Source organism: Helobdella robusta, assembly GCF_000326865.2.
Source record: "Helobdella robusta unplaced genomic scaffold HELROscaffold_2, whole genome shotgun sequence".
In the NCBI taxonomy this organism is placed as follows: Eukaryota; Metazoa; Annelida; class Clitellata; order Rhynchobdellida; family Glossiphoniidae; genus Helobdella; species Helobdella robusta.
The window spans coordinates 5,630,835-5,646,177 of record NW_008704083.1 but is presented as its reverse complement, the minus strand read 5'-3'; the positions used below and the strand labels follow the sequence as shown (position 1 = coordinate 5,646,177).

The window sequence follows — 15,343 nt, the reverse complement described above, 5'->3', positions numbered from 1 at the left end:
TGTATTCATTCATTCATCCATTCGTTCGGTTGTTTATTCATTCATTTATTTATTCACTCACTCATTCATTCTTTTTTTCCCTCACTCGTCCGTTCAGTAATTAGCTCATTCATTCCCCCATCATTCACTCATTCATCCGTTTGTTCGCTGGCCCGTTCCTTTGGTCATTCGCTTGTTCATCCATTCATTCATCCATCCACCCCACTTGGTTTGTTTCCTTTCCCTCGTTTCTTGGTTGTTTTTAATCACATATGGCTCCAACGTTACAACAGTGCCCCGTCTGCTTTAACCACTATAGAAGCACTCCAGACGGGAAGTTATGTCGGCACGGAGGTAAAATGAAAGGACAGGAATGCTCGGGGTCCCGGAAAAAAGTTGATCCATCGGGCGCGAGGGCTGCTTCGCCTCTCGGTGCCGCACCCGACCCCAGGCCTGGGCTGCCCACACGGTCGTCCGCCGCATCGGTCTCCGGTGATCCTCTCGGCCTGGATTACCGTGGTGTTTTTGATAAGCTGACGGCCGTGCTGAAATGTGTACCGGTGTACGACCATATCCCTAAGCCATGCAGGGAGAAGTTCGCACATGATCTGAACGCCTTGCTGACGGCTGTTTGTAACGACCCTGGTGACCCGGCTCACTGGGTTAGACTCCACTGTTTTGTCCCATACGTCTTACAGAAGACTTCCAGAGGAGGTCGCCGGGTCAACCAGGGCAATCTGGTCAACAAGCGTCTAAGCGAATATTCAACTATTGGTCTTGAAACCCTGGTACTGTGCTTTGATGGGTTCAATAATGCCAAATCACAAAAGCACAACCCCGATCGATGGATCAACGCTGTGTCATCTTGTATTGAACAGGGAAACCTGGCCTCGGCGGTCAGACTTGTCTGCTCGCCGGAGGGCCTGGCGGAGAGCTCGCCGGCCACCTTCGATAAATTATGTTCTATCCACCCAAAAATTCCGGTGGACAGGCGGGTCTTTCCCGCATTGACACCAACGGCTGGTTGCGTTTCTCCCGCCGAGGTGCTGAGGGCCGTTAAATCTTTCAAAAACGGTTCTTCTGGAGGCCTGGATGGCCTACGACCCCAGCACCTTAAGGATGTTTTTTCAGGCCCCTTGCCAATTGACGACACACTGAACTCCTTAACCCAATTCATTAATTTGATCCTATCTGGAGCTTGCCCCCTCTCCGTCCGCCGGTTCTTTTTTGGAGGCCGGCTAATAGCTTTAAATAAGAAAGACGGAGGGGTCAGACCGATTGCGGTCGGAAACGTTTGGAGGAGGTTGGCCGGCAAATGTGCCTTGGCCCTGGTCGTGGTCGAACTCAAGACCAAGTTCTACTCGACTCAGTTGGGTGTCGGGATTAAGGGTGGCGCTGAGGCCGCTGTTCATGCGGTTCGAAGATTGGTCACCGACCTCCCCGATCAATGGGGGTTTCTGAAACTGGACTTTAAAAATGCCTTCAATGCCTTGAGAAGAGACTCGATGTTGGAGGCTGTCAAACTTTTTTGCCCCAACATCTACAATTTTTGCCATTCTGCTTATGGCGGAGTCTCTTCCCTTGGCTACCACTCTTGGGTTGTAGAATCGTCCGAGGGGGTACAGCAGGGTGATCCCCTTGGTCCTTTGTTGTTCGCACTAACTCTTCATCCACTCTTAGAGAAAGCTTCGTCCACCTTCGTTTGCGCTTATCTGGATGATATCAGCATAGCTTCGGACGGTCCAACTCTGGCCGATAGCTACGAATATTTGAAGCATAACTCCGCTGCAATTGGCTTAGAGTTAAACATTAAAAAATGCGAACTTCACTGCCAAAGTTAATTTCAGGTGCCACATGCGCTGGCTGAAATACCCAGAGTTGGTGCATCAGAACTGAGTTTTTTAGGCACACCCTTGGTCGAGGGCGATTATCAAATAAAGTTTTTTGACCAAAAGCTCTCTGAGCTTGAATTCGCCCTGGGTCGTGTTTCCTGTCTTTCGGCCCATGATGCCTTGACTATTATCCGCAATGCCTTCAGTTTGCCCAAATTGATGTACTTCCTGCGTACATCTAAACACATTGACCCTTCTAAATTGGGCGAATTTGACGGAGCCCTGCGCACCGCCCTGTCGTCGATTTGCAATGTTCAAGTGACCGACAGTGGTTGGTCCCAGGCTCAGCTGCCGGTGCGATTTGGTGGGCTGGGGTTGCTTAGCGTGGTTCAGCTGGCTCCCGTTGTTTATAATTCTTCTGCCGCTGCCACTCTCGACCTACAGTCTTTCCTGCTCCACCGGTTTTTTCGTTGCCGCGATATTCTTCCCCCAGCGTCCGCCCCGGGGGACCGTACGCACGTCCAGATTTTGAACGAAGAATATAAAAAATCTTTCAAAATTTGTTGTCTTCATGCGGCGACGACTTTTCCACCGCTCGTTTGTTGGCCATGTCCAGCGTTGCCAGCTGTGGGTGGTTGAGATCGTGGCCTAACACCTCTGTGGGCACCAGGCTTGACGACGAGTCTGTAAGATTTGCCATTGGCTTCAGACTTGGCCTGGTCATTCAAAATAAATACACGTGCCGATGTGGCGCTGAGGCGGACGAGTTTGGGCACCACGGTTTGGTTTGTCGCCTGGGTGGGGGCCGTCAACTACGTCACTCAGCGCTAAACGATTACATTTGTCGGCTCTTCTCCAAGGCTTCAATCCCGGTTCTCAAGGAACCATCCGGCATTTCTGCGCATGATGGTAGGCGACCGGACGGATGCACGCTAATACCTTGAAGAGCCGGCAGATGTTTGGCGTGGGATGTTACGGTCCCTGGCACCCTCGCCGAACGATACGTAAACCTGACAAGTAAAGAATGCGGTTTGGCCGCGGCCAGGGCAGCGGACGAGAAAATGAAAAAATATGGGAATGCCCTCCCCTCGATGGAATTCTTGCCAATATGCATCGAGGTTCTCGGCCCGATGGACCCCAACACCCTTAAATTTCTCAAGGAAATAGGCAAAAGGATCAGTGTCAGATCAGGTGACAGCAGGGAACTGTTTTTTGCAACCAACCACATTTCGTGCTTGTTGCAGCGGTTCCTGCGTGTCTGTGTGCTTGAAAATATCCAACTGAATGCCGACATGTGCAATTAACGACAAATCAAAGTGTTAATCCATTTGTTACTTGATGTTTGACGGTTCAGTGTCACTCATCATGTTTTGGTTTTAACATACATACATACATACATACATACATACATACATACATACATACATACATACATACATACATACATACATACATACATACTTGGTGGAAACAAATAGTAACAAACCAAAACGTCTTTGGAATGCCGTTAACGGTTTGCTTGGAATGGAACAGGTAATGGAGGTATCAGAAGTTGATCATAGTTCTCTTGACTTTTCCAAGTTTTTCAAAAGCAAAATTGATGATTTTCGTAATTCAACCGATCATTGTGATGAACCAACATTCACTCCATGTGCTCTTGATGAAGAATCTTTTTTTTCAAACTACTCGCCCTGTACTGACAGCTACATAAAAAAAGTCATTTTAGAGTCTCCATCAAAACCTTGTTTTCTTGATTGTGTGCCCACAAAAATTCTTAAAAGATTTGTTGATTTGTTTTTACCGTTTTTAACGTTTTTCATAAATTTGTGTTCAAGTTCTGGCTCATTTCCATCAGCGTTTAAAAATGCTGTTGTTACACCGATTTTGAAGAAGAATTCTCTTGATAGACATGAGTTAAAAATTTACCGACCTGTATCTAACCTGATGTTTTTGTCAAAGTTGGTTGAAAGAATCGTTTTATCACAATTTGCTTCTCATTTGAAAATTCATAATCTTCTGCCTGTTCACCAGTCGTGTTATCGTGTGTTTCACCCGACGGAAACGGCTTTAAATGATGTTTCGTCAAGGTTGTATTCATCAATGGACGAACAAAATGTGTCATTGCTTGCTCTCTTGGACATGAGCTCGGCGTTCGATTGCGTCGGTCATGCAATACTTCTCAAAAAACTGAAGCAAACATTTGGACTATCGGGAGTCGTTCACAAGTGGTTCGTGTCGTACCTTGCTGGTCGTACTCAACAAATTTTATTCAAAACAAATTTGGCAGCTGTCGATGCTTCGTCACATGGTGTACCACAGGGTTCCGTCTTAGGTCCCATTCTCTTTTTGCTCTATACAGCGGATGTCTACACAATAATTGAGTCGTACAATTTCAGGTTTCATGCATTTGCTGACGACATCCAAATAATAGCCAACTCCACTCCCTCGTCGTTTGGTAATGTGGTCGATGATTTAGTATCGTGTTTATCAGCCATTGATGTTTGGATGATGGGGCACAGATTAAAGTTGAACCAATGCAAGACCCAGTTTTTGCCTGTGGGTACATGGCAACAAGTGAAAAAAGTGGGTATCAACACTATCAGAATAAGGGAATCTGTCATCGAATTTTATGCGTCAGCACGAAATCTTGGATTTATTTTTGATACAAACATGACAATGCAATTGCACATAAAGTTGTTGTTGAAAGAATGTACTTATCAATTGAGAAAATTGAGACTCATCAAAGGATCTCTAAATATGCATACATTGCAATGTTTAATTCACTCGTTCATTCACTCGAGGATCGATTATTGCAACAGTTTATTCTACGGTTTACCCAAAAAGTATGTTGCACAGTTACAATTAATTCAAAATCGGGCTGCCAAGTTGTTAACTGGTGGTTCATATTTTGATCATGTTACTCCTATTCTCTTCAATCTTCATTGGTTGCCCGTTCAACAAAGAATTGTCTTCAAAATTGCCCTACTGGTGTATAAAAGCATTAATGAATTAGCGCCGAAATATTTAATGGATCGAATTGTTCCAAGAAAGGCACCGTTACAGTGTCAGAAGTTACGTCAAACGATTTAGATTTGTTAACAATTCGACAAACTCAGCTTGCTGTTGGTTGCAGAGATTTCGCTATCATGGAACCGAAGATTTGGAACAGTTTGCCGGTTGACTTGCGAAATCGTGGGTTGTCAATTACTGAATTTTGAAGAAAGCTAAAGAACCATCTCTCCAGACAAACTTTTCATGATATGATTTGATTGAAGTGAAACATTTAATCAACTTTTGCATTAGCGCATTTAATCAACTTTTACATTGTTAGCGCCTTTGAGAACAATAAAGGGCGCTTTATATATAAATAATCTAATAATAATAATACATACATACATACATACATACATACATACATACATACATACATACATACATACATACATACATACATACATACATACATACATATATAACTACATACATTGCATACATACATGCTGCATGCATACATACATACATATATACATACATATATATATATATATATACATTCACATGAGTGTTTGCACGGATACCTTTATGTACATAAAATACAGAATCATGTTCATAACATGCAAACATTCATAATGTGAACAAGAGCGCACCTATGCAGTCCTTTTCGTTAGTTTGTGTTGCTTGGTCTGTCGGTCGATTGGTCGGTAGGTTGGTTGGTCGATTAGTCGGTAGGTTGGTTGGTCGGTTGGTCAGTAGGTTGGTTGGTTGGTCGGTAGGTTGGTTGGTCGATTGGTTGGTAGGTTGGTTGGTCGATTGGTCGGTAGGTTGGTCGATTGGTCGGTAGGTTGGTCGGTTGGTCGGTAGGTTGGTCGGTTGGTCGGTAGGTTGGTGGTCGATTGGTCAGTAGGTTGGTGGTCGATTGGTCGGTAGGTTGTTGTGTTTTACAGCGTTGTATTATTTGTGTGAAAAATAGCGTAACATGATATAAAATATAAAACATGATATAAAAGCATGAGACAAAACCAATTGTTGAACTAAGACTCCATATTATTTCATTGATTCCACAGTTGCATCAACAGCGAAACAAAAATGGCACCAATGCCCACGATGCAGCGGAAACACAGAACGTCTGCTGGAGATGGCGATGGTGATATTGAGTGCTGTAATTTATCTCATGGCGTGTGTACGAAGCATTGCTGAATATTCAAAATACGGAAAACGCTCACTATCATAATTTTCGTTATTAAATTTCAAGTGGTGCGGCAGTTGTTTGATGTTTTTGTAGCTGCAATTGTTGTTGTTGTTATAAATGGTGTTGTTATTTGGATATGTTGTTTCTAATAGAGCTGTTTCCGTTGTTGTTGATAGTGTTGCTGTTGTTGTTATATTGTTGTTGTTGCTGTTATTAATGTTGTTATTTCATACAGTAAGCCGGTGAATTCAGAGAATTTATTTAGGATGACTCATTATTCAACGTTAACATCGTAGGGTTTCGCCTGCATTTGCATCCTCTCGAATGATAATAAATCGTCTTTGTTTGGAAATGTTATTAGGTGAGAAGGGAAAAATAAAAATGTATTAAACGAAGTTAAGCAGTAAAAAGTAGATAAACAGATTATATGGTTTGTCGGTGGCAATAGGAAATGCATAAAAAGGTAAAATTAAGTTGTAATAAAAAAATTTTATGTGAAAAACGTTGGAAAGTACAAAGAAGTGAAATTGTTTAAAAGAAAATGATTATCTTAATTTAATTTATTGAAAAACATTTTAAATGTAATAAATTTATATTTAAAAAAAAATTCAGTCCACAAAAACAAACTTGGCATAAAAAATAAAACAAATATTACAATTCTTCGAAATAAGCAACTTCATCTCGACCATCCTCATCATCATCTCTATCATCTTCATCATCATCCTCTTCTTCTTCTTCATCATCATCATCATCATCTGGTAATATGATGATGATGCTGCTTTTTCCCGAATATGATCAAACTAACAAACACATGCGTTGTGTTTGTGTAGGTGTGTAACTGAGCTACCAAGGGACATAATTACATCAAAACAAAATGAATAGGACAAAAATAAAAAAGCTCATAATGTATTCAATATATAACACAAAACAACGATGAGTTTTACGTCTGCGTATGTATGTATGTGTTAGTGTGTGTTATGTGTGTATGTTGTGTGTGTGTGTGTGGTATGGTGTGTATGTGTACGTGCGTGTGAATACGTGTGTGTCACATGTAGAGGTTCTAGTGAATTCATAATAAAATAATAATAATATAACAAAATGTTACGATTGCTGATTCGTTTGGCAGCGAGAAGGAATGATCGTTACAAGATAACATGATAATAAGACAATGTTTGTTACATGTTGCATGTTACATGTTGTATGTTACATGTCATGTTATATGTTGCAAGTTATTTCAAATTGCATAACATGCAACATTTGAAATTATTTTTGAAATTTGAAATTGATTTTGAAATTTTATACATTTCATACACAAACAGATACTAGCACAAAAAATATGATCTAAGTAAATTGTCTTGTAGATACACTGAAATTATTTAGAAATTTGTAGAAAAAGCCAAAAGTATTGAGAAAAAATTTAATGAATAGAAAAGTGGTATGATATTGATATAATATGGGGCATCGTAAAACTTTCGTCATTGTAATGTGATGTTGTTACAGTGTCATCGCCATGTGATGTTAGTGTAATTTTAATGTAATTTAACGTCATTTTGATGTCATTATGGTGTGGTGTTAGTGTGATGTGATGTCACACTGACGTCATTGTGATGTCGTTGTTACATGATTGAATATAATTTAACTTGGAGTTTATGTAATATCAATTTGATATCATCTTTATGTAACCAAGATATCATTGGAAATTAATTCAATGCCATTGTAATACTTTCGAGATGTCATTGTAATGTGATGTCATTGTGGCGTCATTGTGATGTGAGGAGAGAGAAAGGTCAAGGGTCTCAGTGGTGTAATTGGAAAAGATGACAGCATCATTCTGACAAATAAATGCTGCTCTTTCAATGCTAGTGATATCGTGAATCCTTGCGCATATCTGTATGCTGTGCTGTATGTATTTATCATGTACGTACGTATGTTGGTATGTATGCTTTTGTATGTGGGCATTTGTATGTATGTATGTATTATCAAATTGTTTAATGTATCAATGGTGTATTCATGCTTAACGTATATATGAATTAATGTATGTTTTTATTGTATTTTTCTCATTTTTTTGCAGGAAAAAAAGCTGGTTACCCGAAGCAGAGCTTGTTCTTATAATCAAATATAACTAAATATATTATTAAACCTATAAAATATCTTCAAATAATTGGTTAAGACCAATGTTAGTAAATGAACAATTATTACAAAGATGAAAAATAATCAGTAGCTACTAAGTTTTTTAAAATTACTTGAAGTCGACGATAATTTAAAACCGGCATATAACAATGTCCATCCATAGCTTAACACCATAGATTAAAACAGAATTTGAAAATAAAACAGTACGGAATGTTCGATATAAAATTCTGATGTATGTCTGGCTTATCTTTCAACAACTAACGATACTATTGAGTTTGTAGGTATGTTCAGTTTTTATCGCGTTACAATCGGGCGAAAATGAAACAATAGTTGTAACTTTAAGTTTGCAGAATGGTGCAAATTATAAACCACAAAAATAAAAAAAGAGAGAAGATAAACAAAATTGTTTTAGCAATTGATAAATTCATTGTAAGAAACAGTTCTAATGTAAAAAAAAATTGTACATAAAAAAGCGTGAGATGATAGGAGGTTTAATAGAAAGCACAATTCATCGGTCGACAATATGGTGTGCTGGCTGCCAGAAGGAGCAGTCGTGGAAGTAGAAATCATTGGAGCAAGGTGCAGAGATAAGAACAAACCGTAAATCTTCAATGAGGCAACGAGCGATGTGTTATATGGCACTCGTCTCTTTAATATGCAGGGCACACGACTATCAACATCACGTGGAGATAAACAAAAGAGAATGCGCAGACGGACGAAATATGAGACGGTTGGCATGAAAAGTAAAGCTGAAAGTGCAAAGACTCAAAATCAATTGCGGAGTAGAACTGACGAGAAGAAAATAAACACGCATGACCAGGAAAAATTTGTTTGCTAAAAAAAAATATTTCATTTTAGTCGGGAGATGATGCACTTGAAAAAATTTTATTCAAAAACAGAAACAAAAAACCAGCAAAAAAGCAAAAGCAAATTCGTTCAAATAAGCATTAAAATGTCCAGGAAGGTGAAGCAGTTTGCAATAGAACAAGGATGCATGGTAGCAATTCACCACATAACGTATGCAATGTTCTCCCATCCCAGCAACTAAACATGTTGTGAGTACAAATTAAGCACATAAACAAGAAGACAAAGCATTGAAGAACATAAATAAAGCCGAACATCCCTAACACATGCAATTAACTACTTACATACCATAAACAACTGCATCCACATTACTCTGCAATTGATTGCAAGCACAAATAAACTAAGATAACTTATGAGCAATAAAACAATGAAAGCAATCTCTCTATAGATTATCTCTTCTTATTATTTATCGGCGCAACCTAAACATTACACTTTTTTTACAATACAAGTAGTTACAAGGTTTAATAAATAAATCAAGTTAGTTCTACCATCAATGAACTAAAAAATTTCCTCAATTATTTTTTCAATGCAATTTAGTAAACTTGAATGCGCGTTCAAACAAGTCGTTTAAATATTTACACAACATTGATTACTGTTTAGTTCGTCTGTTTAATCTGTCGGGAATTTCTTCAGTAATCATTTCTTCGAAACAATTTGCTTAGTAGTAATAATTGTATTATTACTTCTACTATTATTTTTATTATTATTATTATTACTATCTCAGTTTTCACAGCTTGGATTTTAAAGCTGGTCATTGACGAATCTGGGTTCAACAAGATCCCAAAGAGATTCATCCGAGGATGATTATTATTATTATTATTAGTTGTAGTAGTAGTAGTTGTTGTAGTAGTAGTAGTAGTTGTTGTAGTAGTAGTAGTAATAGTAGTAGTAGTAGTATTTCATTTGTATTATTTTTCATCATTCCATTTAAATTTCCTATCAAATTCCTTTTAGTATTTTAGCAGCGTGCAACAAGGAATGCAGGTATGTTCAAATGTAATGCGTCTGGAAACTTCCATAGAGTATGAACGTACGAGATGGTTTCCAATGAATAAATTTGATTAAAAAAAACCATCATCGTCATCAGGACCACTGTGATCCTGATTATGATCGCGAAGATGTTGGGGTGAATGTAGCGATGTTGATGATGATGAATGAGTGGGTAATCAGTTTTCATTATTCTTTCATTATTCTCTCAATCACAATGTCCGAGTCTTTTTAATCAGTTGTAAGTCTCATTCATTCTACCAGAGTTAAGACACACAATTCAACCACAACATACCCATCTCCATTGTTATCATTGTAATCTCGATACCTTAATTTCATCATTATCGTCATCGTTACCTTTTTGTTAATCATTCTCAAACACCATTCTCATTATTTTCATTATCATCGTCATCAGTGTCGCCATCAACAACAACAACATCATCCTTAAGAATACATCAACAATAACAACAACAACAACAACAACAGGAACAACAACAACATAATTAAAAATACATCAGCAATAATAATAATAATATCAACAACAACAACAAATAACTAACGCAAGTAATCACCATTAGCTTCAATTTAAATGCTGTAACAATAGAAATGACCTCAGCCGAATGAATGTGTTGTCGTTGTTGTTGTTAATGTTGTTGTAGCAGTTATTATTGTTGTTGCTGTTGTTGTTGTTGCTGTTGTTGTTGTTGCTGCTGTTGTTGTTGTAGTTGCGGTTGTTGTTGTTGTCGCTGCTAGCAGTGCAACAACATTTAAGCATCATCAACAACAACAACAATAATATGATGGAATAAAATTATTACCAAAGGTTACAATTAACAACATCAATAACATTAGCATCATCATTAACATAACATACATTAACATCATCATTATCTGTCTCACTCAGCAACGACAAAAATATTTATTAATAACATCGAAAACAGCAACAGCTTAACATTAAAAACACACCAACAACACATCAACAACATTATAACTTTATAGCATAACATAATCACAACAACAACAACTGGAACAACATTATAATATCAACATAATCACAACAACAGAAACAACAACTGGAACAACATTATAACATCAACGCAATTACCACGACAACGACATGAACAACAAGAGCAACAACAGTAGCAGTTATGATCGAATGAACAAAGACATGAAAGGCAGCCAATTAACACCATTGACATTAGCAGCAAAAATATAAAAAATATTGCAAATATTTTTTATTGCAAAATATTGCAAGAGTTACCACAAAACATTAAAAAAAACTCAAAACATAAATAACCACAGATGCAGTTGTCGTCACATTAACTGTCAACAATGAAAACTAAAACAGTTTTATGGAAGGAAAAATCCTCAACAACCATAATCACATTATAGAAAATAACCAGAATTGATGTGATTTAAACAATGACATCACCAGAGTTTAGCAACTAATGGTGATAATTTCGACATTATTTAACCATTCAATGTTGATGATGTTGTTAATTGTATGCAAACATCATCATCAATATCATCATCATCATTGAAGTCCTCATCATCTTCGCAATCATCATCACCATCGTAATCATCATCACCATCGTAATCATCATCACTATCGTAATCATCATTATCATCATCATCAGCGGCACCAGCTCCATCATTTACGAGACCGTTAATATGGCTATCACCAACATTCTACAAATCACTTCGCTCGTAAACTTAATCAATGACGTCATTACTTACGTCATAAAGAACAACAACAACAACAAACAAGAACCACGACAAGAAACAAAAAACACAACACCGCAACATAAGAAGCAATCACACTAACAACAGCAAACGGCAATCACAATAACAACAACAAATGACAATCATAATGACATAAACAATCCCATCCGCAACTACAATCAACTAACGACCACAAAAACCACATCAACCACAACAACCAAAACGACAAAACAAACAAGCGAAACCATTAGCAGCAGAAGCATCGCTGACATCATCAAACAGTAAAATATAGTCAACCAGAATATGTTGGTGTGGAAAAAAAATTTGAACCGCCAACTAAGCAGACGATAACGATAACATATGCCACATGCCGGATATACAAAACATTCCGCGTGCTGACAACTAAAATTGTCGCAAAAATTAAGGCTCTATGATAATGAGATGAGGCGGGATGGTCGGTCGGTCGGTCGGTCGGTCGGTTGGTCGGTCGGTCGGTCGGTTGGTTCGGGGGTTGGTCAATTATTTCATTGGCAAGTCGGTTGATTGATAAGTTGGTCGGTTGGTCGATTTGATTGGTTTTCTGATTTACAGACTATGAAGTTGAAGATGGTGGCATGAATTATGACAGAAAGGAATGTTATAAATAATATTCTAAATTGAAAGTAAAACAGTTTTTCAAAGTTTAATGAGAAAGTGGGATTAAATCTAATACGAATTCAGAAAACTTTTTTAACTTTATTTTAAATTTTAGTTTTAAATTTTTAAATATCAGAAAAATAACTTTGATATTTTTTAACATTTTTAAACCCGACATATTTTTTTATTTATTAATCAGATTTTTTGCTTATGTAAATGCTTATTTTCCTCATAGATAAGCTACTTGAACAATGCTAATTAAAATGAAGAGAAAGCCTTTTTGTAAAAAAAAATTGTTATTCATTAATTATTTTCAGATTTTAAAAATTATTTCTTTAAATTTAAGATTATTATAAAATCCATTCGCAATTGTAAAAATGTTTCAAACGCGGTTAGTCACTGTCATTGGGTAACTTCCATTGCATCCATATTTATAGCGTTATTATGAAATTATTACAAATAATTATAATGAATTATGTTAATTATTTATTGGTATTGTTAATATAGATATTTATGATAACAACTATACTGTTATTATTATTATTATTAATATATTAAAATAAAATAAGACCCGTCATCAAAGCTAACAACATCTCCCGTTGGTCAAAATCTATGGAGAATCTTGCTGGAGCCCACTTCAAATACAGAAAATATTTAGTCCAGCAACTGCCGACAAACGCTAATTTGTTTAAATGGGGCAAAACGCCAAGCCCTTTGTGTCAGACAAATAAGCACGTGGTTTTTAACTGTAGTCCCGCCTCCGCCCTAGTAAGATACACCGAAGTACACAACAAGATTTTAGCCGCGATAACCAACAGGTTGAAATTATGTGCGCCTGCCAATTGTGAGTTATTTGCTGATTTGAAAATTGACGATGTTCACCCTAAACGTCTGTTCATCTGTTCAAACATCGGATCTGTTCAACACCCTACAAGCCGACATCGCCATGCTGCGAGGTGACACAGTCGAGATTTTGGAGTTAACGGTGTGTCATGAATCCAACCTGGAATCATCCAGACAATACAAGATAAATAAATATTCCGATAAATTGCATAGCTATTTAAATGACAATTGCAAACACTGCTCAATAATTATAAACACTGAAAAGTATCGACAATTGGTTTTTATAGTAACTTTAATCTTTCATTGTTCACAATTTTTTGGCCGATATCTTTTAATGACAGGAACAATTTGTTACATAAATTTGAATATACTTCACCGATCTGTACTTTTTCGAGGTTTTTACAAAGTGGCTTTTATTGACGTTTCATAATTTTAACATTTCATTGTTTTAAACATTTATTACCCTGGCTGTAAAAATAAAGAAGTTTCCATTATTATCATATAGTTATTATTACTATCATAAATATTTGTAAGATTTCCTTTCCTACCATTCATTTTCCCTTTATAATTTTTCAATAGAAAATCCGAAATAATTTCTATTGCTATATCGCTATCGTTATCATGAAATTCTCAAAACATCAGTAATAACAAAATTGTTATCCTTACATCATCTCTTCATCCTCACACCGTCATCACCGTACGAAAATCATTTAATCGTCAAACCACGCATGTGTTTGTGTAATTTTGTGCAACACTAGGTTGTTGTGTTGTGTGGTTTTGTGTGGTGTTGTGATGCGTTAGTGTGTTGTTGTTTGACGGAGTGTTGCTGTGTTGTTGTGTAATGCAGCGTTCTTTAAAAAAGATGAAGCTGTGTTTGGATGCCTCCATTGAACGAGCAACATCATGTTGCATCACAGGCATTTATCTTTTCCAATCCGCTGAAATTCGTCATTATCCTGATCACGATCATTATCATGATCATTTCCATTATCGCGATGAACGTCATCATTATCATGACCATCTTAAGTCAACATCTTTTGATGATATTTGTATTTTTTTGTTGATGTTATTTTGTAAAATTATAATTATTTTTCAGACTATTATTGTCACTGCATGCCCGGTCCATGTTAATGTTGGCAACTTTTAGTTAATCGCATGCGAAGTTTCATTTGCAATGAACATTACAAAATGTCATCCATTCTGTTGATGTTTAGAGCGCAGTTTAGCGTTTAGTTATTTATGATACACAATTTTACTTGTAATGGAATGAATTAATAAACAAGTTAAAACGATATTTTGAGTGTAATTAATTTCTTACCATGTAGTGTTAATGTAATTAATGTAATGTTAATGTTAATGTGATGTTAATTTAATTAATTTCTTACCATGTGGCCGAATGGTATGCAAGAACTGATCGGACACAATGGCGTAGGACAACTCACAAATCATAATTAGTAACCCTTCTAGGTCTCTTTCTTTCTTACTCTCATTCGTTCGTTCGTTGACGTCATGACAACTTTGATATTATTTCATCGTCATCAACAACTCCATCATCATCATCACGATTACTATCATTGTCATCAACATCTACATCATCATTATCATCGTTGCTACCGTCACCACAGACATCATCACAATCATCGTTGACATGAAAAACAACATCATCGCTACCCACCAGCAAAGTTGACACAAATCAGCATTAGAGTCCGTAGTGAGGGTTGAATAAATAAATTAGCATATTTGATGCAACATCATCAACAGATATTATCGTAATGTATAGAATTACACATACGCACATACTCACACACATACACACACACATACACACACATACATACACACACATTCACACACATACACACAAATACTCACAGAGATGCATACACGTACGGAGTGCTCTTCGCATGCAGGCAAGTTTGACGACCGCGTTTTTAGAAAAACAAAAATATTTTCACATAATTATATGCACCTAAATGTTCTTGTACAAACAACACAATAGAAAACGCGCAGTTATATACATATAGGTATATATATATATATATATATATATATATATATATATATATATATATATATATATATATATATATATATATATATATATATATATATATATATATATATATATATATATATATATATATATATATATATATATATT

The 15,343-nt window shown here is 36.8% G+C and overlaps 1 protein-coding gene across 1 annotated transcript; it reads left to right on the top strand.

Annotated features, from left to right (window-relative positions):
• Positions 1-251: 251 nt before the first annotated feature.
• Positions 252-3,115, top strand: HELRODRAFT_160495 (hypothetical protein; the record flags this gene model as incomplete). The annotated part of the gene is made up of 3 exons (XM_009017451.1): positions 252-1,198; positions 2,018-2,139; positions 2,760-3,115. The coding sequence occupies 3 exons, from the start codon at positions 252-254 to the stop codon at positions 3,113-3,115; spliced, it is 1,425 nt and encodes a 474-aa protein (XP_009015699.1).
• Positions 3,116-15,343: the final 12,228 nt, after the last annotated feature.